The sequence below is a fragment of the Triturus cristatus genome, chromosome 4_1 (genome assembly GCF_964204655.1).
Source record: "Triturus cristatus chromosome 4_1, aTriCri1.1, whole genome shotgun sequence".
NCBI classification, from domain to species: domain Eukaryota; kingdom Metazoa; phylum Chordata; class Amphibia; order Caudata; family Salamandridae; genus Triturus; species Triturus cristatus.
Genome location: NC_140585.1, coordinates 676,353,525 through 676,379,514, shown reverse-complemented (window position 1 = coordinate 676,379,514; position 25,990 = coordinate 676,353,525). Strand labels below are relative to the sequence as shown.

At 43.9% G+C, this 25,990-nt stretch overlaps 1 protein-coding gene across 2 annotated transcripts in view; it reads left to right on the top strand.

Annotated features, from left to right (window-relative positions):
- Positions 1-25,990, top strand: part of CFTR (CF transmembrane conductance regulator) — an 880,902-nt gene that overhangs the window by 348,843 nt on the left and 506,069 nt on the right. For both annotated transcript variants that reach the window (XM_085653127.1, XM_085653128.1), the window contains one exon: positions 7,412-7,537. In XM_085653127.1, coding sequence (XP_085509253.1) covers positions 7,412-7,537 — 126 coding nt within the window. The remainder of the gene's footprint in view (positions 1-7,411; positions 7,538-25,990) is intronic.

The window sequence follows — 25,990 nt, the reverse complement described above, 5'->3', positions numbered from 1 at the left end:
ATGTTAAACCTCAATTTCATGAGGCAATGTGTCTCTATAGTAAGGCACCTCCCAACACATCACAATATCAAAATCCAGTCAATTAAGCAAAAGGGTACATGCAGTAACTGAGTTCTAGATCAGCGGAATAGTTTGAAGGATTTATTACAAACGTTTAAAAGAAATGTGGTACAGAGTTAATGCCATGAAGGCTGTCAGCAGATAGGGCATTACTAAGGAGTGCAAAATCAGATATTATTCTATGTCTCAAGTGAGCAGCGAAATCAAAAGAGAAACGGACAGCACCTCTAACAGCATTTAGAAAAGCTCTGAAAGATCATCAAAATCAAACGTTTTTATACATTATTTTGCCATAGGCTACCTGCGAGATATACTCACTTGGGAGTTAGTTGGGATGATTAGTTTGGACAGCTGGCCATTGCCATGCTGCCCTTGAGCTAGGGTGTTCAAAGTTACAGGCTGTTCAATCAATCAATCAATCTGGGGGTTTAAAGTGCGCTACTCACCCGTGAGGGTCTCAAGGCGCTGGGTGGGGGGAGAGGAGGTGCAGCTCCAGATCAGCCGAAGAGCCAGGTTCCTGAAGGTATGCAGAGTAGGGGAGCTGATGTTGACTGGCAGCTTGTTCCAGGCTTTGGCTGCGATGTAAGAGAAGGCTTTTCCACCCGCTCTGGTTCTGTGGATGTGTGGGGTTTCTGCCAGGGTGAGGTCGGCCCAGCGGTGGTTCCTTTTGGGTATGTGGAAGGAGACTCTTTCATTGAGGTATTTGGGTCAGATGTTTTGGAGGGATTTATAGGCGTGGGTGAGTAGCTTGAAGGTTACTCTCTTCTGGACGGGGAGCCAGTGGTTGGACTCGCAGGTGTTGGATGATGTGCTCATGTCGTGGGATGCCGAGGACGAGTCTGGCCGTGGTCTTCTGGATCGTCTGGAGTTTGCATAGCATCAAGATATCCTGACTGATAAGGGGTGAAACCCCGAAACCGGTCCTAGGATGCTTGTTTCTGGTCCAGGGAGGACCTGGCTTGGCAGTTCAGGCTGGACTGTTCCCATGAGGCACAGGGTCAAGACTGATTTGCATATGGCCAGGTCTAAACTGGGGTGGCATGGTGAGCAAAAGAAGGATGGATTTAACCCAGATCTCTTGACTAGGGGTGAATGTTTTGATTTGTTCTGCATTCAGGCCATCAATTGTGTGTTCTTTGCTTTCTTGCCCTAAGTGCGCCAGGTATGCCCAGACGTGTGTCCTGGGCTCACTGTGCCACTGGAATCAAGCTATCCTGGCTAATGAGGGATGAAACCCCGGCACCGGTCCTAGGATGCTTGTTTCCGGTCCAGGGAGGACCTGGCTTGGCAGTTCGGGCTGGACTGTTCTCATGAGGCACAGGGTCAAGACTGATTTGCATATGGCCAGGTCTAAACTGGGGTGGCATGGTGATCAAAAGAATGATGGATTTAACTCAGATCTCTTGACTGGGGGTGAATGTTTTTATTTGTTCTGCATTCAGCCCATCAATTGTGTGTCCTCAGGTTATTGATGTGGACTTGTGGACCAAGATGTTGTTGAAGGTGGTGAAAATCAGATCCAGAAGGTGTCTGATTGAGTGTGTGGGTCCGTTCATATGTTGGGTGAGGCCAAGGGTTTTAAGATCCTCTACAAGTGTTGGGCATCCATGTTTGGGTTGGTGCAGTCTTCCAGGTGGAAATGTAGGTCTCCGAGGAGGATGAAGGCACTAGAGTCGAGGATGAGTGGTGAAGCGAAGTCTGCAATAGTGTTGTTTAAGTTGGCACATGATCCTGGTGGTCTGTGTGTGAGGATGAAGTTGGTTTAGATTTGGAGCTTTAACGACAGGTGTTCCAATGTTGCTGGAAGTTGTATATGAGAAGGTGGTGCAGCTGATAGAGTCCTTGAAGAGTATGGTGATCCCACCACTAGGCTTGTATGGTCTGTCTTGTCTGGTGATCTTGGAGCTGGGAGGGATGGCTGGGGTGATGCAGGTTAAGCCAGGTCTCTGTGTGGAATGGCAGGTCCAGTGGGCGGTCGTGCATTATGTCCCTGACTTCTGTGGCATGTTTCATGAGAGAACCGGTGTTTAGGAGTTGGCAGGAGAGTGTGCTGTGTGATTTGGTCAGTGGCTGCTGAGTGTGGATGTGAGTGAGATGGGTTTTAGGTGCTGTTAAAGTGGAAGTAGTGAGTGGTGCATGTGGGTGAGTGCAGCAGAACTTGCAGGTGGCACTGGAGAACAACCCTTCAGTGATGTGTGATGCGGCACAGCAGTACTGTGGTAAGCAGCGTCCAGGGTTGAGAATGTGGAGGATCGTAGTAAGTAAGTTGCAGTGTGTGAGAGGACAAGGATTCCTGGTGCTTGGCATGGGCGGGGTATGGACAGACGCAGACAGGCCTGCCTATGGTGCGCATTTAGTACACGAGTGGTGCGCCCGCTGCACATGTCCCCTGAGCGTCTGCTCTCCACCAGCTATTAAATAGGTCTTTGAGGGGAAAGAAAAGCAGGGGGCGGTGGGCGAGGCATGGATGGAGTATGGGAGGCAGGCAACATGAAAGCATTGAAAGCTGTAAGGAGCTTATGGGGAAGCATAGAAGGGGGAAAAGCAGGAAAATAGTGGGAGGCAAAAGGCACAGATGTCACAAGAAATGAGTGGAATGGGAAAGGAAGAAAAATTAACAAAAGGAGCTAAATGGGAGGAAAAACAAGAAGGAGCAAATGAGAGCTAAGGGTTGATAAAGAGCTGTGAGTTACGGTGAGAAACGGGTTACAGAGCAGCAAGTGAGCAAACAGGTAAAGAAGCAGTGAATTGAGAAGAGGAACAGCACATAATAGACTGCAAGCAGAGCAGAAATGGGTCAAAACAAGGCAAACAGAGAGGTACTGCTGAGAAAGACAGACAGAGGCAATAAAAGCAGGGCAATTAGGACAAACAGAGAGGCAAAGCAGAGAAAGAGAAACCGAGGCAAAATGGAGCAAACAAGGCGGGAGGCAAGGCAGAGCAAGAGAAACAGAGGCAATGAAACAGGAAAACAAGGCAAATAAAGAGGTAGAGCAGAGAAGAAAACAGTGGCAAAACAAATAAACTGAAGAGTGGAGCGAGAGTGAACGAGGACAGGGAAAGAAAGCGAGAGAGAGAGAGACAGAGAGAGAGAGAGAGAGAAAGAGAGAGAGAGAGAGAGAGAGAGAGAGAGAGAGAGAGGGGAGGTGCAGTTCCGGTGCTAAAGTGCTAATTCCTAGAAATGAAACATGCGAAGGATAACTGCCTCAGCATATATATGGGTATACTAGCTCTTCTCCCAATGGCTGGAATAGCTACATTAAGCTTTGTTACTACATGCTTTCTTGTGGAAGATGAATTATAGTTTCTCCTTCACTACTGATATATAGCCAAAATGTTAACATCTTGTAATTCTCTATTCATAGCAATATGTATATGCATTCTAGAATTTTAATACCGTGCGGAAGGCATTCATATATGCATATGCAATATAGTCCAATCTAAGAAGCTTCCTGTATCATCACAGGAGCTCTTATTATCAATGGTTCTATGGTCAAGCACCAAATAGAACTTTTTTACTTACTGGATGCCGATTCACCGGATATATTGCTACCTACCGAAACATGGCTAACAGCTGAATCCACCCCAGACATCTTATCTGCCCCACTACAGATTATTATATTCCACAAGCTAATACAGCAGAAAGGCTAATAGGCAATGGAGTAGCAGCAGTAATAAGAAAGCACTTGATTTTACCAAATTGAGTCCTATTAACATTCTGAATATTGATAGTCTTGTGATTAAGATAGATTCCCCCACATCATCTTTGAAGTGTATTCTTATATACAAACCACCAGATTCCATGCAAAACTTCCAGCAACTGCTAGCTGAGATCATCTCTCCTATGGTAATAAATCAAGCGAATATATTGCTATTAGGTGATCTCAATTATTGGGCCAATGGGGAAAAGGGTGGGCAACAAGCAACTCACCTCACTAACCTCCTTAATAGCCTAAATTTAGAACAGCATGTGCATGTGCCCACACATATCAAAAGCTACACCCTCTACCCGCAAAAGAAATACAAAATGATAATAACTCAAATTTATTATCATTTTATATTTCCTTTACTTTACACTGCTCAAAATTAGTGGGGGCAATGCTTCTCTGCCAATGCTTATTTCACCCAAAGTCCAACTGAATTGTGGGGTGCCCCAGGGTCTTCCCTGTCCCACCACCTTTTTAATATCTACATTCACCCCCTGGTGCATTTCCTAAAAAAATATATGTCAATGTTTATAATTATGCAGATGATATTACCCCAGAATCCAAGGCATTCTTTCAGGATACAATGCTGTTTATCCAGGATTAGATGAACAACAACCAGTTAGAACTGAACTCTGACAAAACAGAGATAGTTATCACTAAAAATCAGCTTGACACCTGGAGCCCTTCCTTTTGGCAAACTGGTATGTGTACACATCCCCCCCCCCAGGAAGTCAGTAATGAGTTTTGGGGTTCTTATAAATGATGAATTATCCCTGAAGCCTCAATTTGTATCTGTGATCTCCTCCTGCTTCCTAAAGAATCAAGAAAATAAGACAATTTCTTACTGTAGAGGCACTGGTGCAAGTCATAATTGCCCTTGTCATGTCTCGTATAGACTATGCTAAATCCCTTTACCTGGGCCTTCCTAATTGCCTCACTCATAGATCCAAATATCCAGAACCAGGCTGCGTGGCTTATCCACATCTTACAAGACACTGTCACATTAGTCCAGTGATGAAAAATCTCCACTGGCTTCAAGTTGCTCACACATCTACCTTCAAAGCCTGTTGCATCACATTCAAATCCCTCCATATGAAATGCTCAGCTGTCATAGATTCCCGTATCCAAAAGTACATCCCTAATAGAAATGTAAGATCTACCCACCTGCACTACTTATCAGTCCCTCACTCAAAAAGAAGAGGACAGTTGGGCTCAGATTCTCATTTATTGCCCCATGCATTTGGAATACCTTACCCCTAGAAATTAGGATGGCTCCTAACTATGAGAAATTTAGACAGTTCTTAAAAACATGGCTCTTTAAGCAAGCTTATAATTAACGCTACGATTGCCAACTGGGTAGGGTTCCTCAGTGGCAAGAAACCGTCCGGTGTACATGCGCTTTACAAGTGACAGTAACATAACAGAACATAACGTAACAGCTTCAAATATGTTCATCAATACGAATGCCAAGGAAGCAATTGGTCTTAGAAAGGGAAACCGAGATCCATGTAGCGAGGCCCTGGCTACAACTATATTGTATCATGATTGCTTTGCAAAGAATATATCGAATCACAAAGAAAGATATACTCAACAGTCCAAGATGGCCACCATCTCTCCATTTTCTGGAAATCATGATTCATTGTCAGCAGGCTGCCGCATAGGGCATTCTATGCACACACAGCCTCAGTTCAAACAGCTCCAGCACTCTGTGATGACTGCCAGTCTTTCATTCATTAAAGGAGCATAGCACAAGATGGTTTCTAGTTTCACTTTTCCATGCTTCTCCAGCCCCACTGTCTGATATATATTTGAGGGAGAGCAGGTAGTGGTTTTCTAAACCACTGGCTTCTTCTCCTGAGGCTACCAACATGATACCCAAGGCAACATCTGTCCCATCTTGGGGTTGGTAACTGATAACTGGTTTACGACCTCTATTCCGGTTGCAGACCACTGGTATATTCCATTGAGAATCTTAAATAGGAAGGAGAGACATTTTCATGTCCTCTCCTATTTGTGATTCGAAATGTATAGAAAACCCCATTTTACAAGTTGGAAAGCATGTTCCACCTTGTTAAAGGCCTCATATACATTTTAAAAAGTTTGTTCCAATCACACACTCTGTGTGTTTGCGTATCACAGGCAAAACACTTTTGTTCAAGAGGCCTCAGGTTGATAATTGTCAGGAACTTTAAAATCTAATAAAGGCTTTTTCAGTGGAATCATCTCTTAGACTTATTTTAGCACATTATTGTATCACCTGTGAGAAATGAGACTAATAAACTGATCAAAAGAAGCATTTATGTCATCTAGAAAACTTAGTCCATAGATGTCAACATTGCCTGGAATAGAATTTCCTTTTCAAGTTGTAGGTATAGCATGGTCGATTAGTGTTTTGATTTCATCTATAACACAATGTCGTAGTTGTAAGATACAATGTTTTGTAAATTTACTTATATCCATCTTACCTTTTCTAGGACCAGAACTGTTCAAGTGGCCTTTTGAAAATATTTTGTTTTTCCTTAATTTCATATATCTTATAGGAAAGGACATCTTAGATGTAGTTAACAATTTTCCTGAATGTCTTTCTTATTACAGTATAACAGTATGGGTTTTCCACTCGATCACTCACTCATTCACTCACCCACTCAAACACCCACTCACTCATTTGCTCATTTACTCGGTTACTCCTCTATTTGCTGTTCTGTACCTCCCCCTTTTTTACTTCTGTCATTCCATCCCTCCTGTCCTCATCTATTACATTACTTGCATTTCTCCCTTCCGCCATTCCTACTTTCTCTCTGGCTGCCCATCTATTCCATCCTTCCTTCCTCTCGCGTGTAGCATCATAGCCTGCTGCCAAAGGCTATACTATAGCCTTATAGCCCGCCGTAGCGGGCTATACCGGCTATTAAAGGCCCGCTGCAGCGTTAAAGGCCCGAGCCGAAGGCGAGGGACTTTAACAAAAGCAGCGGGACTTTAATAGCGGTATAGCCCTGCTACGAAGGGCTATAAGGCTATTAGAACATTCTGCCACTAGAGGGCAGAATGTTCTAACAAATTAAACAAAGGCTTCTCGAAGCTCGAGGGGATTTAAATCCCCTCGAGGTTCGAGAGGCTTTTGTAAAACATTAGAATGTTGCTCTGCGGGCCTTTACCGGCCCGTAGAAGCATGGAGCACTCCATTGTCTACAATCGAGTGCTCCACATTCCAATGTTCTAATAGTTGTTAAAGGCCCTCTTTCTGAGATTTTGACCTGGGCCACAAGGAGAACCTGTGTAGCCAGAGTCAGAAGGGCAATTATACTATTAGAACAGTCCAACCACTGTTTACAGAATATTCTAAAATAAACAGGGAAAAACACAATGGCAAGCATTGGAATGTTGGAGTAGGTCGCTATCAGATATTATTGGCCTAGAGTAACGTCTTTGGAGCCATCAGCATTCCAGAGTTCTAATATATGATATCAAGATTTGATAATCAGTTAGAACTCTCACATGATTGGCTATCAAGTTTTTTTCATGGTCTTATTTAATTGGTAGCTGCAGTAGAATAGAAAGCTCAATACATCACGCCTACGACTTTCATCAGCTGTGTTTTACATTCAGAAGTAAACATGTTCTTACTCTGTCCGATGTTTTCACAGAGACAAGAGAGCAGGAAAGATCAATGAGAGGCTTGTGATCACCTCAGAAATTATTGAGAACATACAGTCAGTAAAGGCATACTGCTGGGAAGATGCCATGGAAAGGATAATTGAAACCATAAGACAGTAAGTACTGATTCAGATGTGAAATTGATTTCTCTGTGTTCTATACAGTATATCAGTGATTCACTGAGTGCTAATACAATGCATGCCATCAGTCTTTGTGGCTATTATAACGGAAAAATGTCTTTACAGATTCCAGTCTAGTTAGTGTGTGATAAAAAATGATTTATTGTTTACATATGGCTTCACATAAAAGGATATTCACTTATTTATTACAATGTTGTATTTAATATTTATAAAAACAATGTTGGCAGAAATTAGCTTAATTGCTTATAACTCATTATTAAATGTGATATTTTATTCAACTTAATAAACAGAATTTGTTTAGCTCAAAACACACTTCAATAATAATCTCTGCTTGACCTCAGGCAGGTATGGCTCAAGCTGCATACAATCTCCAGAGAAATGTATGGTAAGATCTTGCAGTACCAAAAATTGTAAAGTCAAGAAAATAGCACAATCAAATTCCCAAACCAATTATGAAAAAGGTAGAAAAGTGTAATGAGCTAAAAGATACAATAAATCTATTAAAGTCGTATCGGGGATCGGAATGCATGAATTTCTTTAAGGTTTCAGTAAAAAAGCTGACCTATATATATTCTATGTACATATTTCAAACCTTCATGTTGTATTGTATTTTTAATCACTTTGCAAATGGATGGGACGATGATAATCCAAGCTCTATTTTCGTGATGCATAACTCTAAAGCTGGTAATACCACCAAGTATTTCAGATTCCTCTCATGTTATATTAACATACATCTACACTCTTTAGAACATGTTCATATGCTTAATTTTTCAAAGAATTTTAAAACGAATTTTCAGGAGATAATATGATGTATTTCTTTTTCAAACATTCTTGTACAATCTAGCTTCAGAAGAGTATGTCAGATCATGTCCTCCTCCTGCAATGTTAATCAATATATTCCTAAAACTACAAACAACATTTATGACACATAATTGCTCAAATTAAGTTTCAAGTATTTACCTAAAACATCTGGCTAGTTATAAACAGCATTATTAACATTGTGATATCAGAGCTGATCCAACCACTCCTTTGTATCCTTAAGGCTCATAAATATGGTATAACAACTTCGTCCCCCAAAGTACAAATCTCACAAAAAAACAGGTTCACGGATTTTAAGAATATTTACAAAATGATCATAAATAATTTCTCACCTTTCCAGGACCAGAATACAGACTACAAATATTCTGACACAGTATTACCACGCACTCAACAAGACCGCACCTCTCTGATTATTAAAAACAAAATATGGGGTCAAGTGAACCAGCAAAAGGGTCACTCAATATCGGACTGAAGTAAAAGTAGGCCTACTTGAGCAAAGATGGTGTACTACTTTAATGACTGCAAGGGCTATAGGAGGAGAAATACCAAATCCATAAAAATGTCCCAAAAGACGTATATATAATATCTTTTATTTCGGCATCCAGGCCATAAAACGTTTACAAGCGTAAAATACAATAGAGTCAATTATCATATATTCAACCTTATTGCACATGCAAAGATACAGACAGACAGTTTAAAAAAGGGGGAAGGAACTACAACTTAATTATTATTATTACAGTTCATATTCATGTCACTGCTATATGCTAGCTCTCAATCAATCAATCAGGGATTTGTGAAGCGCACTACTCACCTGTGAGGGTCTCAAGCAGAGGCGTAGCTAGAGCTTGTGGCGCCCGGGGCTATCCCTCAGATTGCCGCCCCTGGGGAGGGGGGGGTTTGCTGGGGAAAAAGGACGGCGAGCACTTGAAAGAGGTCCGAGAGACACGTAGTATCGCCACCAATAGTTACATCGATCATGCAAGTTACATGCACATACATGACATGGTCCAAGGCTACACAGTTGAATACACCGGTGACTGGCAGTGACTGGCAGTACAAAAGAGAACACACAGACTGCATGATCTATCTGGGGACTCAGAAAAACCACACGTGACATCCATCAGAGAGCTGCGTGAATAATTACCTGGTAATCCCCTCAGCACAATGCAAACATGCACATACATGACACTGTTCAGGGATCCATCATCTACAGCTGACATTAAATGACCATTCATCATGGTCCCCCCATTAAAGCAGTGCACTTTGTGATCTGCATGGTACATGTTCTTTGCAGCAGGCACATTAACCCTCTGTGCTACCTTTCCAGGAGTCAATCCTTCCACTAGACAAAACTCCGATCTCTCTCTAGGAAGAACATTAATCACCGAAGTTATCATGACATTTGTATTGTTTCTGAAAATTGCTGGAGGCCAGGAAGGAGGCAGCAAGTTTTTTTAAAACCATAATATACTTGCAAACACTACGCACCCACCCGAAATAGGTACCCAGTGCGGTCACACCGTTCGCATCGCCCTCACCTGCTCAAGGTTCATGTGACCTCAGTGACAGAGTCACAGCGACTGGATTACTGTTGCTCTAGGGTGCGCTGCTTCGTAGGCCTGCCCGCAAGACTTGAGATGAACTTCAGTATGGATTGTGGTGGACAGGCCTTCAAGGTTAACCCTCAATTCACACCACTAGCCTTCCTAGGTCTAGTGGGGCCTCCTAAGGTCTATCATGGGAATGTGCTCCCTCAGTAGAGTGGTCTGGCGGACTGGTCATGATGGCTGAACCCGGTTCCCCAGTTCCAAATTCGACAGCTCTGGCAATAGTGCCACATCCTTTCCCCCACTGAACACCATACTGCCCCACTGAGAGAAACTCGCACTGCCTTCAGCTATAACCTAATTGTGCCCGCTATAAACACTTGGATGTGGCTCAATTCAAATTATGCACTTGATAAGAGTAATATGCTGCCTAAAAAAAAAAGTAAAAGCAACCACTCATAGAGAATGCAAGATTAAGTAAAGCATGTGAAATGTAAGCAGAAACAACATGGTTACCTTAACGATCTCTCACTCACTATTCAGAAATCAGCGAGTGGTTTTACCTGAAAAGTTAAGGACATGACTAGAGGGCCCTGAAGGGAACCGTTTCAATGTCCATTGCTTATATCCTTACAAAAGGTAAGCAGTATGGTTTAAAAAGACCACATCCATAAACACAGAGCCATGGTACACATTTTATTTTCCAATCCACCCATCAACCAGGTATTGCAGTACCTCCAGGAATGGTACACTTTCCCACCTGGGAACAACAATGCTGTTCAAAGAAAGGCGAGAAAACAAAAGTAGCGCTTCACTGGCAAACTCTGTAAAGTGATGCTGATGTATTTGGATGTAAATAAAACCAATATGGCCACTTTGCAACCACTCTGTCTTACTTTATTTAGTTATGTATTTATTTTTCATATTTAAAACCTTTTATTTCTCTCCATCCCCCTGCTCTTAGGAATAGAAAAATGTCAGAAAAAGGGCATTTCCCGCAAGAGTGTTTTTCTTTTTTGGATCCATTTCACAGGGAAGCAACTAAATGAAAGAAGGAATGCGAGGTTGTGAACCGTTTCTTCAAGTCACGGTTTTCAGTAAGTGAGGAGCAAGACAGAAAGAGAGGGAATAATAGGAATAGAGGGGGGGACAGCTGCCAGCACAAAAAAGAAGAGGACATTGCCCGAGTCCTATTCATTCTCTGCCCGTCCACGAAAGCAAGCCGAGCCTTATCTGAATGCCTTTGTCCTCCCCCAAAATAGTGCCGCCTGCGGCGGACCGCCCCCACCGCCCCACCCTAGCTACGCCACTGGTCTCAAGGCGCTGGGGGGGACAGGGGGATTCGAGCACCTCCGTCTCATCCGAAGAGCCATGTCTTGCGGCTTTCCCTGAATGCTTGCAGTGTGGGGGTTCATCTGATGCTGGGTGGGAGTTCGTTCCAGGTCTTGGATGCGATGTAGGAGAAGGATCGCCTCCCTGCTCTGCAGATGTGAGGGATTTGAGCCAGGGCAAGATCGGCAGAGCAAGGACTTCTCTTGGGTGCGTAGAAGGAGATTCTTTAATTGAGGTATTGGAGTCTGATGTTGTGGAGGGATTTGTAGGCGTGGGTGAGGAGCTCTGTTCTGATTTTTTCATGAGCATATGTCCTCTAGTGCAAGGAGCGGTCTGAAAGAAATTTCATATAATGATATATAAAAACATGTGTAACTAGCAATCTAGAGAGGGTACAATAGGTGGCCTGCTAGAGCTTACTCTGTCAATTTGACAGTCGGGGTTAGCAATTATCTCGGACCTTCTTCCTTTGGTTCCAGGCACAGTGCAAGTACTGAGATACCACAAAGGCTAGTTGTTCTATGATAAGTCTTGCAGCTTCCCAAGTGTCTCAATCCCATAAGTTTGCATACAGCAGCCATTTCTTTTGGGGATACTCCGATAAAAGGGACAAAAGAATTTAAAATAGTCCTCCGATTTCTCAGTATTAGGGCAATTTGAGCAGAATTTGGAATGAGAAGGTGTGTTAGCCCATTTCAAGGTGTGAACTCTTAAGGGTAGTAGCCTGCATCTGAATTGCACATATAAACATTGGGACTGAAATGGGTACATTCTGTCCATATAGGGCTCAATACTTGGTACACACTTGTGGTTCAGAAACTGGCCTGTCAATCTACTGTCCTGATAAGCTTTCCACGTTTGCAACAGAACTGCCTCCCAATATAGCTGTTTACCTTTCTGTGCATCTCCTTTAACAATTGACTCAGTGGGTGTCCATAATTCATCCATGCCTATTCTATGTGATGTTTCTTTAATGTTCTTCAGCCATGGGGTGCTCTGCTCCCTGTTGAGGTCTAACAGATCTTTTATGCAATCTCTATATATTCCTAGTTCTTGTGTGGAACATAGTCTAACCCAATATAACAGCGGTTTTATTAGAAATGTTAGATGTATGGGGTTAAGGGCTATGTTATGTTATGTTAGAGAAACTTCTATAGTGCACGACTCACCCGGGGGCATCTCGGCGCTTGCTAAAGTTATCTCACAAAAGACTGGTAGGGAACAGGTGATGATTTTTTTAAAAAGAAAGGCTTTCAATTGTTTCCTAATGGTGGAATACACTGTAATTCTACGAAGAAAATATGGAAGCTCATTCCAGTATCTAGGTGCCAAGTATGAAAAGGCCTTTCCTCCAGAGCGGCATAGCCTGATGCGTGGCACTTGTAAAAGAGCCCGCGTACCAGACCGCAGATTTCTAATAGGGGCATGCTTAACAAGTCTCTTTTGAAGATAACTAGGGCCTCTACCATTAAGTGCCGAATACGTAAGGCAGCAGATCTTAAAAAAACGATCTTTTCCTCACTGATAGCCAGTGGAGCTCTCGAAGCAAAGGGCCCGATGCGGAGCCTGCTGGGCGGTTCCTAACCATCCTAGCTGCCGTATTTTGAATGACCTGGAGTTTACTCAACAAGGTCTCACCAACCCCTGCCAGTAGGGCATTGCCATAGTCCAGGCGACTGATAACCATTGCCTGGACCAAGGTTTTACGATGGATAGTGGGCAGAAAAGGAAGAATTTTGCGCAACAAACGCAGGCTTTAATAGCAAGAGCTCGTAGTCGCGGCTATGTGATCCCTCATAGATAGAGCGCGATCTAATTTTAGACCCAGATTTTTTACACATAGAGTTGGAATAGGGACAGTTCCCAATTCGGCCGGCCACCAGTCATCTGACCAGCTGACAGTTGCTTTACCTATCAGTATTAGCTTGGTCTTGCCAGGGTTCAGCTGGAGACAGTTCCGAGATATCCAGTTCGAAATTTCGAGCATTCCTCTGGCAAATCGAGCTTTCTCTGCAACTAAGTCCAATCCAACCGGGAAGATGAGCTGAGTATCATCAGCATAAGAGATGATTTCAAAGTCCAGTTTTTCCACTATCCCAGCTAACGGAGACATATAGATATTAAATAGGGTCGGACTTAGGCACGATCCCTGGGGTACACCTTTGTCTAAGGAGATTGAATCTGACAAGTGTGGCCCATACATGATGGTCTGAGATCTACCAGTCATAAAATTACGTAGCCAGTTTAAGGCTCTACCTTGAATACCACAGGATTTCAGTCTCTCCGCTAGCATTTCGTGGGAGATGGTAGCGAAGGCTGCAGAGAGATCCAGCAGAATCAGTATTGCCGAGCCCCCTACATCCATTTGTAACCTAAGCGAATCCGTAACTGCCACAATTGCAGTCTCTGTGCTGTAGCCCGGTCGAAAACCCAATTGTGAAGGGTCCAATATTTCATTTGATTCGAGATATTGGCTTAGTTGTTTATTTATCATGCCTTCCAGTATTTTTCCCAATAGGGGCAGGAGAGAGATCGGACGGTAATTGCCAAGTTCCTGCGGATCAGCCGTAGGTTTCTTCAAGATGGGACGCACAAAAGCCTCCTTCCATTTTTTAGGGATATTTCCCGATTGGATGGATAGGTTGTATAGTTGGAGAATAACAGGCGCACAACTGGCTGCTAACATAGCCATCGTTTTGGGAGGGCAAAGATCAGTTGGTGAGCCAGATTTGGCTGAAGCGAGTGCATTGGAGACTTTCTCAAGAGTAATTGGGGCAAAACACTCCAAAGTGCAGCCTGTCCTTCTTTCCAGCTCCCTACAACCAGAAGCACCAGAAGATGGCGTATTTTGAGATGGAAAGTTTGCATAGATTCTGGCAGTTTTGTCTTGAAAGTGACTAGCTAACTAGTTACAGAAGTCCTGTGTTTCCAGAGGGGATTGGCTGCTGGCTCGAGGAGATAGAAAATCTTTAACTATACCAAAGAGCGCCTTAGGAGTATTTGCCGCGCCTTCAATTTGATTGAGAATAAATTGACGTCTTGCCCATTTTAGGTTAAGATGATAGGAGGTCAAAGAAAGTTTATATAGCCTTCTATCTTGTATTTCTTTGCTGACACGCCAGACTCTTTCTAACCTTTTACATTTAGATTTTTCGGACCTAAGGTCAGTGGTGTACCAGGGGGCAGACAGGCGGTTTGACCGCAAAGTCATATTCTTTTTAGGAATGACTGCATCCAAGGCAGTAGAGAATGCCCTATTGAAGTCCTCTAACGTTACCCCATTACCCATCTCCATTTTTCCTTTCTCTAGGTGAAAGGCCTCCTCAAAGCCTTCAACTGTGAGTTTACGCCAAGATCTGAGCTTTAACTGTTTCTTAGCCAGACTAAAGGCGGTAGACTTAGGGCAGCCCCACTCGACCGCCAAGTTAACCATCGCGTGGTCTGACCATATAAGCGGCTCTGGAGGGCTACAGACTAAGTTGTTTATGTTGGCGAAAATAAGATCTAACGTGTAACCAGCATTATGAGTCGGCCCAATCACTCTTTGGGTCAGGCCAAGCAACTCCAGGGCAGACATGAGATGGTTCACCTCCGGACTCGTAAGGTCTTCCCCATAGAAGTTAAAATCTCTCAATAGGAGGAACTTATTTGCGGCAAGCACATGCATGGCAATTAATTCAATCAGTTTGTCTGTAAACCCAGACTTCGAGCCCGGTGGACGATATAGTAGAGCTCCATTCCAACTATCAGTGGGGGAAGTAACAATTTTAAAAATACCTATTTCCATGTTGTCATTTCTAAATGTGGATATCCAGTTCATTTTGAGGTGCTTTTTATGAGCTATAGCAATCCCCCCGCCCTTCTTGCCTTCTCTGTCCAGATGCAAAAGAGAATATTTCTCTAGAATGGCCATTACTATCAATGGATCTAATCTCAATGGTGGCTAGGCGAACTTTGGGAATTTTAAATAGGGTCTTAAGCACTGGAAGCTGGTCATTGACATCTAATGGTGTGGAAGCGGTGTGGTGCAGCGGCCAGGGTGTCGGACTCCGGAACCCAGGGGCTCACGGTTCGATCCCTGGCACCGGCGGCAGATCAGCCCAGCAGCATGTGACTCTGGGCAATAGCTTGCTTAATCTTCCCGAGGGCCCCCAGCGCCTTGACACCTTCGGGTAATTGTTTGCGCTTTACAAATACTGGACATTATTTACATATGGTGTAATTTAACATTTGTAACAAGTATACCGTCCTTGTATTTTTTCTTTTGAACATGTGTGCTACAGTAAGTACTCAAACAACCTCGTATCCTAACTGGAACCAGTAAACCCCATTAGTAACAGAAGAACTGAAATTTATTTCAGAGTAGATATGTTTGAAGTGCAGCAACCCTTTAACAAGATGTTCTTATAAATGACACAAACTTGTATCCACATTAGTTTGCAAGAGACGTCTTCTTTCTTTTATCCACGTATACCCCAGTTATGTATTATGTATTTATTACATGTAGGAGTCTTGTATAATGAGCAATGTTTTGACATTTAAAAAAGACAAAAGATGTCCCGTTTCTGTATAAGGTGTAATACTTCCATAATTAATTTACCCTTCTGAATTCTGGTCCTTGAGTTTCCACTTATCCTGGAGGTGTTCACAGCTTCTAATGTGAATTTATATTTAATTTAACCTAAGGCGAATCTCACGTTTACCTATGCCTGTGTTCATGTACTGACAAATGGTTTGCATTAAATTGCTTGCATTTGCCAGCTTTCGGTAAAATAGTTCTATCCAGGTTGTAAGCCATTTGTCTGGACATAAACAAAGGGCTCAGGCTATAAACTTGGGGGAAGGAAGTCCCTGCATTGCCTTTGACGCGCAGGCTGCTCTTGTGATCGCGGGGTTATCAGATGTGCAGCTTCCATTCTGGGCCTGAGGGTGCTGCGGGAAAGTGCAGCACTTACTGACAGCACCCTGAGACCCATAATGAAGCACATCAGTCCATCGATCCGGTCTGCCATGGAAGCTGCAGTGGTGCCAGAACGATTCACAGAGTAGGGGTTTTGCAATCAGTGTTACATGATTGAAATGAATGGGATTGTGAGAAAAGAGTAGCACACAAATTACAAGCATCGCAAATGTCTTATAAACTTTCTTGCTTTCTCAAATGTGCTTAAAATGCACCATTTGCCCACTCTTTTTTTCAAAATGTTCCCGGGGCAATAATCCCCCCACCGAACCCCTTTATTGCAGTTGGCGGTTGCCCATCACCAACTTTTAAGTCGCACCACTTCAAAATGTCACCAGCCGCCTCTGCCAATGGAGGCAGAAGGAAACTGTCAAATAGCCAATAGAAAGACAGCGATCCAAAATGTGACAATGTCCCAAGCCAATGGTGAAGTATTCTCTACTTGCACCATGAAGCATACAGACATGTCTTCTGTCATTAAGATAAAACATTTTTTGCTCTCCTCTGCCCTCCTTCTGCATTCCCACTGGTTCAGCAGACATGAGATTAAAACTCTATGCGGTGCATAGCTATCAGTGGTGCAGCAGGTGCAGTGACACTGGGGCCCAGTGCTGCGAGGGGATTCAGCACCGGCATGACACATATTCTTAGTACCCAAAAGCCACGTTCCCATGTTAGAATGGTATTCTTGCTACACCGCTGAACTCGATTGCCAGTGGCAAGCAATTGTACACAGTCCAAGAATTCATGGCTAGTGAGTGACCAAGAATGTGCTTTCCGTACATTTATGTTTCTAGGTTAATGTAACTAATGTGAATACATTTGAGGACCCATTCTGTTTTTGTGAATTATTTTTTCTAGGGTCACAACTGTGACAGTTATATATAAGCTTAAACACCACATTTGTTGACCTTGTTACTGTGTAAAGCATTTCAGTGGGGAAGGCCACTGTTTAACTAAACTTCAGCCTTGGTTGATGCCGATGAAACTCAAGAAGCCAATATTATTTTTGGCAGCGCGCGGCGTTTCAAGTTACATTCTAGATTCTACTGTTAGGATGCAGTATTGACTGAACTAAGGGCCTAATGTATAAAACTCGTCCGTGATCACAAAGTGTGAGAATCACAAAAAGCAGGCTTTGCAATTGCAAAAAAAGTATTTTGCTAAGTATAAAACCTCTTTTGCGAGTTGCAAAATTCCTCCCATTTGTAAGAGCATTGTCGACCCATAACGAGTCGCAATTGAGAGGGGTCCTCTAAGGGCAGTTGTTTCACCCTATACGTGAGTCACAATGAAACGTATCAAATGCTTTACGACCTCAATTGCTATCCCGAACCATTGATCAGACAGCAACGCCTCAGAGGGGGTCGCATCTCATCCCCAAAGTGGCCAGCTCCCATTTCGTGTGGCTGGGCAGGTAATCTACATACACATTACATACTAGTTACATACATACATCATATTTCAAATATGTAGGATACGAGAGGGAACATTGTGTGAGGAACACATGCACCGATGCCTTCGTAAGTGCAAGCGTCATCAGCTTCACAAGCTTTCCTCGTTGCCGGCTGCTGCTTGAGACTGACGTCATGCGTGCCTGTGCTCCACGGCGCTGTATTTCCTCGCACCCCGCTGGCTCAGTATCCGTTAAAAGTAATCCGCGAGACACTGGGAGGCGTGGCGGGGTTCGAGATAGCACCACACACTGAGCCATAACCTTTCAATATCAACACGACTGGTCTTTGAAGTACCTCGTTGTGATAAAAAAATGTTTGCTTTTCGTTTTAGTATGTTTATTTCCAAAGCTAATATTTTTATTACTGTTTAAACATAGTTCATGATAAGCTAACTGTCAACACTATTTGGTACGTCTCTGAGTTACATTTTTCCAAGTATTACGCGCTGTCGCAGCATGCTGACAACGCATTAGACCTATACGTGGTAGTAGTGCCCTGGTCGCATTATTTAGTTACATAAAATGGCACTGAAGGCCATATTACGGGTTATGGTGCATACACTTTGCAGATTGTGTAACATTTTCACTGTTAAGAAAATATAACGGAGAGAACAGACGTTAGTTTGACCCATATTCAAAATTTTAACAAGCATTTTCAATGCAATAGGTCTCGCATTTGCGCATTTGTAAATGACAAAGCCTTTTATTGATCTGTTTTGATAATTAACACATAAATAAAAGGTATTGTCATTTACAATGCCAATAGCTCAAACTCTTGTAAATACGAGACCTATTTTATTTTGAAGAAGCAGCCGCCATTGTCCCCGGCTGCTTAGAAAGTGAAAATGCGCATGGCGCGATGAATGTTGCAAGAAACCATGTCGTGCCTGCAATAGGAGAAACTCATTAAAGAAAATAGCGCATACAGACTAAATAAGACACACGTGTAACAACCGAAGTGAAAGGGCCAGTCCTCATGGGAAGTTACAAATGAAGACAAGGCGGTACTAACAAGCCTATTAATGAATCAGAAGCTGGCATTTACAAAGTACAGTGACACAAGCCAATGAATAATATGGGCAGAAAGTGGGAGGAGCTTCAAGTCCATACTCCAAAACAGCATGCCTCGTAGAGCAGCGCATGCACTGCCCAGGCTCGACCTAAAAAGTGACAGCATTGTGTAACTCTATTCCTCGTCTTTGAAAGAGGCACATGGAAAATGAGATGTAATTATGTTACACACCACGTTACCCTGTGTGCTAAGATTCTGCGTGTGTCAAAATTATGAGTGGATCATTGAAAATGAGAACTCTGTCGCGATCGGCGGAGCATGTTTGCCCCGCCGTGTGACATATGGGAAGGGGATAGTGATACCAACGACATTTGTGGTAAATTATACATAAAATGATACATCAATTAATGCCACCCTATAGAATTACTGTGTTAACCTTTATAACATGACATATGTCTTGTCAGAAATTACTGCTAAATGTTAAAGGGTTGTTTCCACGATATTTTTGCAGGCGCAAGAGTATAACCTTCTCCTAGAAATAGTTATGACATAAGCATGGTTACAAGGCTGTGATTCATAATGCATTAAATACGCAGAGTGCATACACATGTATGGAATGTGAGTGTTGAGGGAATCTGAAGTGTGATGCTCCACTTTGTTCAAGCGGAATTTACATTCTCAAACTCCAGTTCCCTGCAACCGGATGTCCCACCCAAGAGGATGTCAGACTGCAGAGCTCAGGCTGAAGACATTTTTCTTTACCACTATAATCCGCTTTAGCCCCCAGGTGCAATGGGTTAACATGGTGCACATGACCATGCCACGCCCTCTCGAAGTCCGATAATAATGGGCAGGACTTAGGCAAGCAGTGAATGGAGGGTGAATGGAAGTGCCTGGCTGGGGTGGTCAGCTTGTGTCCCTGAGTGTCTGAAGGCCCAATTTTATCACTCATAAGAAAAACGCAGCCATCGATGTGCACAGTTGTTGAAAATCTGACCGTTCTTCAGAGTCATTTTCACTAGTCATATGACTGCACACTTTACTCCTGCTAATTAATAGTCAATCAATCAATCAATCAATCAATCAATCAATCAATCAATCAGGGGTTTAGATAGCGTGCTACTCACCCATGAGGGTCTCAAGGTGCTTGGGGTGGGGGGAGGCAGCGCCGATCAGTCAAAGAGCCAGGTCTTGAGGTCCTTCCTGAACGTGTGCAGGTTCAGGGAGCGTCTGATGTTCACCGGGAGCTTGTTCCAGGTCTTGGCTGCGATGTAGGATAAGTCTCTTCCTCTGGTTTTGTTTCTGCGGATGTGGGGGACCTCTGCCAGGGCGAGGTCGGCGGAGCGGAGGTTTCTCTTGGGTGCGCGGAAGGAGACTCTCTCGTTGAGGTATTTGGGTCTGATGTTGTTGAGGGCTTTGTAGGTGTGGGTGAGGAGTTTGAAAGTGACTCTCTTCTCGACGTGAAGCCAGTGGAGGTCGCTTAGGTGTAGCGTCATGTGCTCGCGCTGCGGAGTTCTGAGGATGAGTCTAGCTGCGGCGTTCTGGATGGTTTGGAGTCTGTGTAGAAGAGGTCTGTTGATTCCGGCGTAGAGGGCGTTGCTGTAGTCAAGTCTGCTGGTTATGAGTGCGTGGGTGACAGTCCTTCTGCAGTCGGAGGGGAGCCATTTGAAAGTCTTACGGAGGATGTGGAGGCAGTTGAAACTGGTGGAGGCGACGGCGTTGATCTGGCGGATCATGGAGAGGAAGGAGTCAAGGATGATGCCGAGGTTCAGGGCATGGTCGGTGGGGGAGGGTGGGATCCCGAGGGCAGACGGCCACCAGGTGTTGTCCCAGGCGGTGGAGCAGGGTCCGAGGATGAGGACCTCGGTCTTCTCTGAGTTGAGCTTCAGTAGTAAAGTGTTTGTGCTGTCCCTTTTAAACATGATAACATTGGTGTTGGACTTGGCCCTTTTTGCAGGCTCATCCCTGAACTTTTTGCCTTCCTCCTGTACTTTGGCTGACCTGTTTTTGTTGGTTTTATGACTCTGTGCACTTTGCCACTGCTGATCAGTGCTAAAGTGCATATGCTCTTTTGTAAATTGATGTATTAATTAGTGACTCCATGATTGGGTTATTTGATTTACTTGTCAGACCCTAGTACAGTGCACCATCTGTGCCCAGGGCTTGTAAGTCAAATGCTGCTGGTGAGCTTGAAGCACTGGTTGTGCCACCCACAGAAGCAGCTTGTAAAGTGTGTTTCAGGTCTGCCACTGCAGAGCCTGTGTGCAGTCTCTGACTGCCATGTTGACTGGCCAAGTGCACCCACCTGCCAGTCCCTAAACCTTCCCATATCTTCATATCAGACACCCCTAACGTAGGCCCAAGGGCAGGGTGCATTGTAAGTATAAGGTAGGACATGCCCTGGTGTGTGTGGCATGTCCAAATAGTGAATTACAGCCATTTTCGTTTTTCACTATTGCAAGGCTACCTGTTCCCCATAGGCTAGAATGGGCAGTTTGATTATTACATCTTATAATCCTAACTGACTCAGGGAACTAGGTAGAAATTCGAGTTTAGTATGCCTGAACTCAGAATGATAAAATACATCTTTTAGTGAAGTTGGCTTTAACATTCTGTGTTTGAAATACCACTTTTAGAAAGTAGGTATTTTCTTACTTAACTGTCCAAGCCTGCCTCTGCTAGGTTGTGTATTGTGTGTCTGGTTTTGTGAGTGACAGGGGCTGGGGGATTCCAGGAGAGAGGGTGAGTCAGCACAGGACTGAATAGAAAGATCTGCATGTAGATGGGTGGGAGGAGTTGCACCTGGGACCTGAATAAGACTTTAGATCACTATTTACAAACGGTAGTGGTGGTCTCACTGGTAGCACATCATTCTTTGTATGCATTCAATATGAATTTTATGGTATTGGTGCCCCTCAAGGTTAGATACCTACACCCCAATACCTAAGGTGTCAAACCACTACGGTCCTAAAATAACCCATTGTCAATGTCAAACATGAAGATAACCTTGGCACTCTGATCAGTTCAATATTGTTACATATGTGGTTCACAGATCACTTTGGACACGCAAAGAACAATTTTTGACTTGTTGCTCAGTTTAATAAAAGTATATAGAACAGGACCTACTCGGGACAGTTGCCACATACGACGCGACTCCACACGAACAGGGGCATATCATAGCCCTTTCCGTTATCTGCTAAAATTAAAGTACAGAACATTGTGTAAATATACGAAACGATAAAGACGCAAGCCAACTTAGCGTCTGAAGGCAACTATTTGGATCTATCGAAAGTTTTTGCTGCCACTTCCGTCCCAGGCAAGAAATATCAAATAGACTAATAGACAAGTGATTATCCTTTTTCTGGAAGACCTTGAACACGTATGGTATACTGCTGAGCCGAACTCAATATTTATCTAAGCCTTGAAAAAGTTACTTTATAACGAAACACGTGTCGGCTGCCCTACAGGAGGATTATTGATTTGTGCCCTCCATTTGTGAAATATAATGTTATTGGAATGCGTTGCTTTTTAGTAGACTGCTAAACTTGTATGGTCTATATACTTTTATTAAACTGAACAACAAGTCAAATATTGTTCTTTGCTTGTCCAAAGTGTCTGTGAACCACATATGTAACAATATTGAGCTGATCAGAGTGCCAAGACTTTAGATCACTTCTGGAACAACAAGAAGAAACCTCTGCCAAGGAGAAGAACCAAAGGAAGCTGTAGGAGTGGACTGCCCCCCTGCCAGTGTGCTGTGTTGCTGGGTTGGCCTACAGTGGTGTCTTCAGTGCCAAGGAGAGGAGAAGGAACTTTGTGTGTACTTCATCTTCTTGCAGAGTATTTCTCCAAGGGCTTGAACTTGTGTTTTCCTCCTGCTGAAGTCTCAGGGACAACAGACTTCAGCACCAGCTCCCCTCTGAATTTCCTTGCTGGGAATTCTATCTGCAAAAGCCTGCATGTCGCTGGGGGATGTAAGCGCGACGCAACAAAAAGAAGCGTGTTGGCACTGCATCGCCGGAGAAGCGTGCCACCGCCACATATCCCAGAAGCGTGCCTTCGTCGCAGCTGTCTGCTGTCGCATCACCGGAGAAGCGCATCGCAACCATGAGGGTTGCCGTCGCATCATCGGAGAAGCGTGTCGCAGGGCCTGTCGCGGCTCCAAAGTACAGAGCCGCCGCAAGGCTGCCAGGGCGTGCCCGCATTGTCTCAACATCGTCGCATCAAGGGTGCCATCTTATCGCATCACACCGGATTGTCGCATCTCATCGAGGTGCCATCTTGCCGCATCGCAGCCGGGCTGCAGCACGAGAATCTACGCAGAACCTCCTCTCCGGTAAGGATCAAGACGTATCCCCTACTCTGCGCAAGCATTGAGGCGTGACGCATCATCTCCCCCGAAGCAAGGAACCGACGCATCTCCAACACTGCGAGCCTTTTGTTTATTTAGTGTTATGCATCTAGGTACTTTCATGAGAACTGTGGCGCATTTATCATCAACTTGAACTAAGTTACTTCTACCATCTTTAAGTCAATTTTGAGTACAGTGTTAAGTCTATATAAAGGACACTTATTTTTCTAAAACCTGTGTGGTGTCCATCTGTAGTGTTTTCACTGTATTACTGTATGTGTTCACAAATGCTCAACACACTGCCTCTGGGATAAGCCTGTCTGCTCATGCCAAGCTACCAAGCAGTACCCCCCACCCCCATAAAACGAATTTCATAGCGCGCGCTGCATCGCAAAATGCAATGTAGCTCGTGCTACGAAATTCGTTTTATTTATTTAATTGTTTACTTACCTCCAATTATCCATATTCTGGTTTTTAGTATCCCCCACACTGCCCCTCCCCTGCCCCGCCTCTCTGCTCCACGGAACTCCCTCCACGGGCCGCAGCTGCCTGTGGGCATCTAAGATACCAGAAGTAATCTTCTTTGAAGTGAAGGAGTCACTTCCCTGCATCTGCAGGTACCGCAAATAAGCTGACCGGTCTGCTGATCCTGAGCTCGTACGGAAAAATTCAACAACACAGGTGGTGGTTCTCCACAGTTCTCACCACATCGTTTGCACTGTGGCCTAAATCTTTTGGTGAGCTGCTCGAGGTCCTCTTGTGATACCAGTGCCTCCAGACTGTCGGTCCTGTTGAGGGTCACCTTTGTTTCTTTTGTGCTCCACTAATTGCTTGGGGCCTGCCCTGACTCCCCTACGTGTAGTGAGTCCCCTGAACCTTGCTGGTCCCGACATTGCACCTTCTTCGACTTCCACATTGTTTGCAGTTGCCATGGCTTGTTGATGCTTCCGACAGACACCGACCCCTCAACTCTCGACATCCGACATGGGACAGCTTGTGTATGGCTCTTCTTCAGCGTCGCCTGGTCCTCACAGCTGCAGAGTCAAGTTCACCGTCAACTCTCCTGCAACACCCAACATCGGTGTGCATTCGTCTTCCAGGTCTCCGGGTCACCCCTGAGTGACATAGACTCTGTCCCCTCTGCTTGCAGGTACCTCTCAACTTGAATCCATCTTCGGGTTCGACCAGACACTTTCTCCTTCACCAGCAGCGGCAATTTCCTGAAGTCCTCTATTGGGTTCGATGGCGGTTTCCCACATCACTTCCACACCTATGCACCCGGCTTCCCTGGTGTAGGTAACGTGGGTACTAGGGTATCCACGGGTGGGGTGGCTCTCCAACCTTCTGTCTTACACAGGGTTTGTTCAGGGTCCACTGGGAAAGGTCCTTTTTCTTTAAAAGTGCAACCGCGACTTACACATTGATTTGTGTGGAGAACGCAGTCATGTTCCCCCACTGCACACAATCTCCGTGGGGTTCCTAGTCACCCACCTTGGGTTGTTCCTTAGGTCCCTGGCACTTCTACATCCTCTGGACATTGTCTTGACACAAGTCTTGGTTCTTAGACCACTTTCTTAGTATATGGTTTAGTCCCCCCCGGGGTCCACAGTGTATTCTGTGCTATTTGTGTGATTTCAATGCAAAGTATTGTGTACATTGCGCATATCTCTGCGTAGGAGATATCTGTATTTGTTAGTGAGTGTTATGTAATAAATACATATTTTTATGAATACATTGTGTGGTTCTTTTTCACTTAATATATATCTATACGATTGCATTCTGGTAAAACAAGCTGCTTTACACTCCTTCTGGACTAAGCCTGAAGGCTGCTCTCCACAGTTACCACTTAGTGAGATTTCTAAGGTTGTCTAAGACATCCTAAATCACCATAAGGGTTGTCCAGACTGGTGCAGGGTGCCCACGTACATAAGCGTACATCATATACCAGGCCGGCCACTCACACTTAACCTTGCAACACTTTAAGTTTACAACTTTGCATATAACTACTAGTGTTGGTATCGTATGCAAATAACATATACACTATGCAAATCAGTTCTGAATTTATGTCAAGATGCAAGCTGTACTAGAAGTGTTCTTATTTTCAAATGTTTCAGATTATATCACTTTCTGCTCTATGTTGCATGCCTCTAAGAGTACTGTATTGCCTGTATGGGACTTTAACACTTCCATCCCCCGTAGGTTGGAGTAAAGTGGGCTACTTTCATGGCAGAGCAGTAGGCAATTCATCTAGCCACTAGAAAGCAGCACACAATGGGACTGATTCACGAAGATATTTTGGAGTATATTTGTGTCATACTACTGGCTCAGGAGTGACTTACTCCAGAATTTTCAGGAGAATAATACACTAACATATAAACAGTCCTGGTAATGGGGCCCAGTGTTTCATGGATTGATCCTGCGGAATATTAAGACCTTTGGTACTGTCACAGACCCTGAAGCCAATCCCCATGTTATGCGCCCATTCCCACACACATCCTTGGGGAGAGTCAGACAATAAATAGATGACGGAAATCCCATGCAAGTGAGGTAAACAATCTTACAGTATTAATAGTGTTGGTATTTACAAACCATTTGCAATTCATTTTTCAAGCTTATGGCACAACTGCTTGTGCATAGATGTTCAAGGTAAATAATATTGAAACAATATTAAATTGTTTTTCTAAGAGACTAAAGAAAGGTTGATGTTTAACGTTAAGCATTTATTAAGAGAATTTTATAAATATGCAGTGTTTCCTAATTGTATTTACTTTTACTTAAATGCATACAGTATTTTAAGTAACGCATATGAATTCCAGGCAAGTTTAAACATAATAGTGTATGCAGCGGTTGGAAGGGAATGAACATAAGATATCTTGTGCAAAAACTGTACATGTATAGATGATTTTTTAAATTAATTAGCATTTTTGTCATCTTCATGGCAGGCCCCTAAGT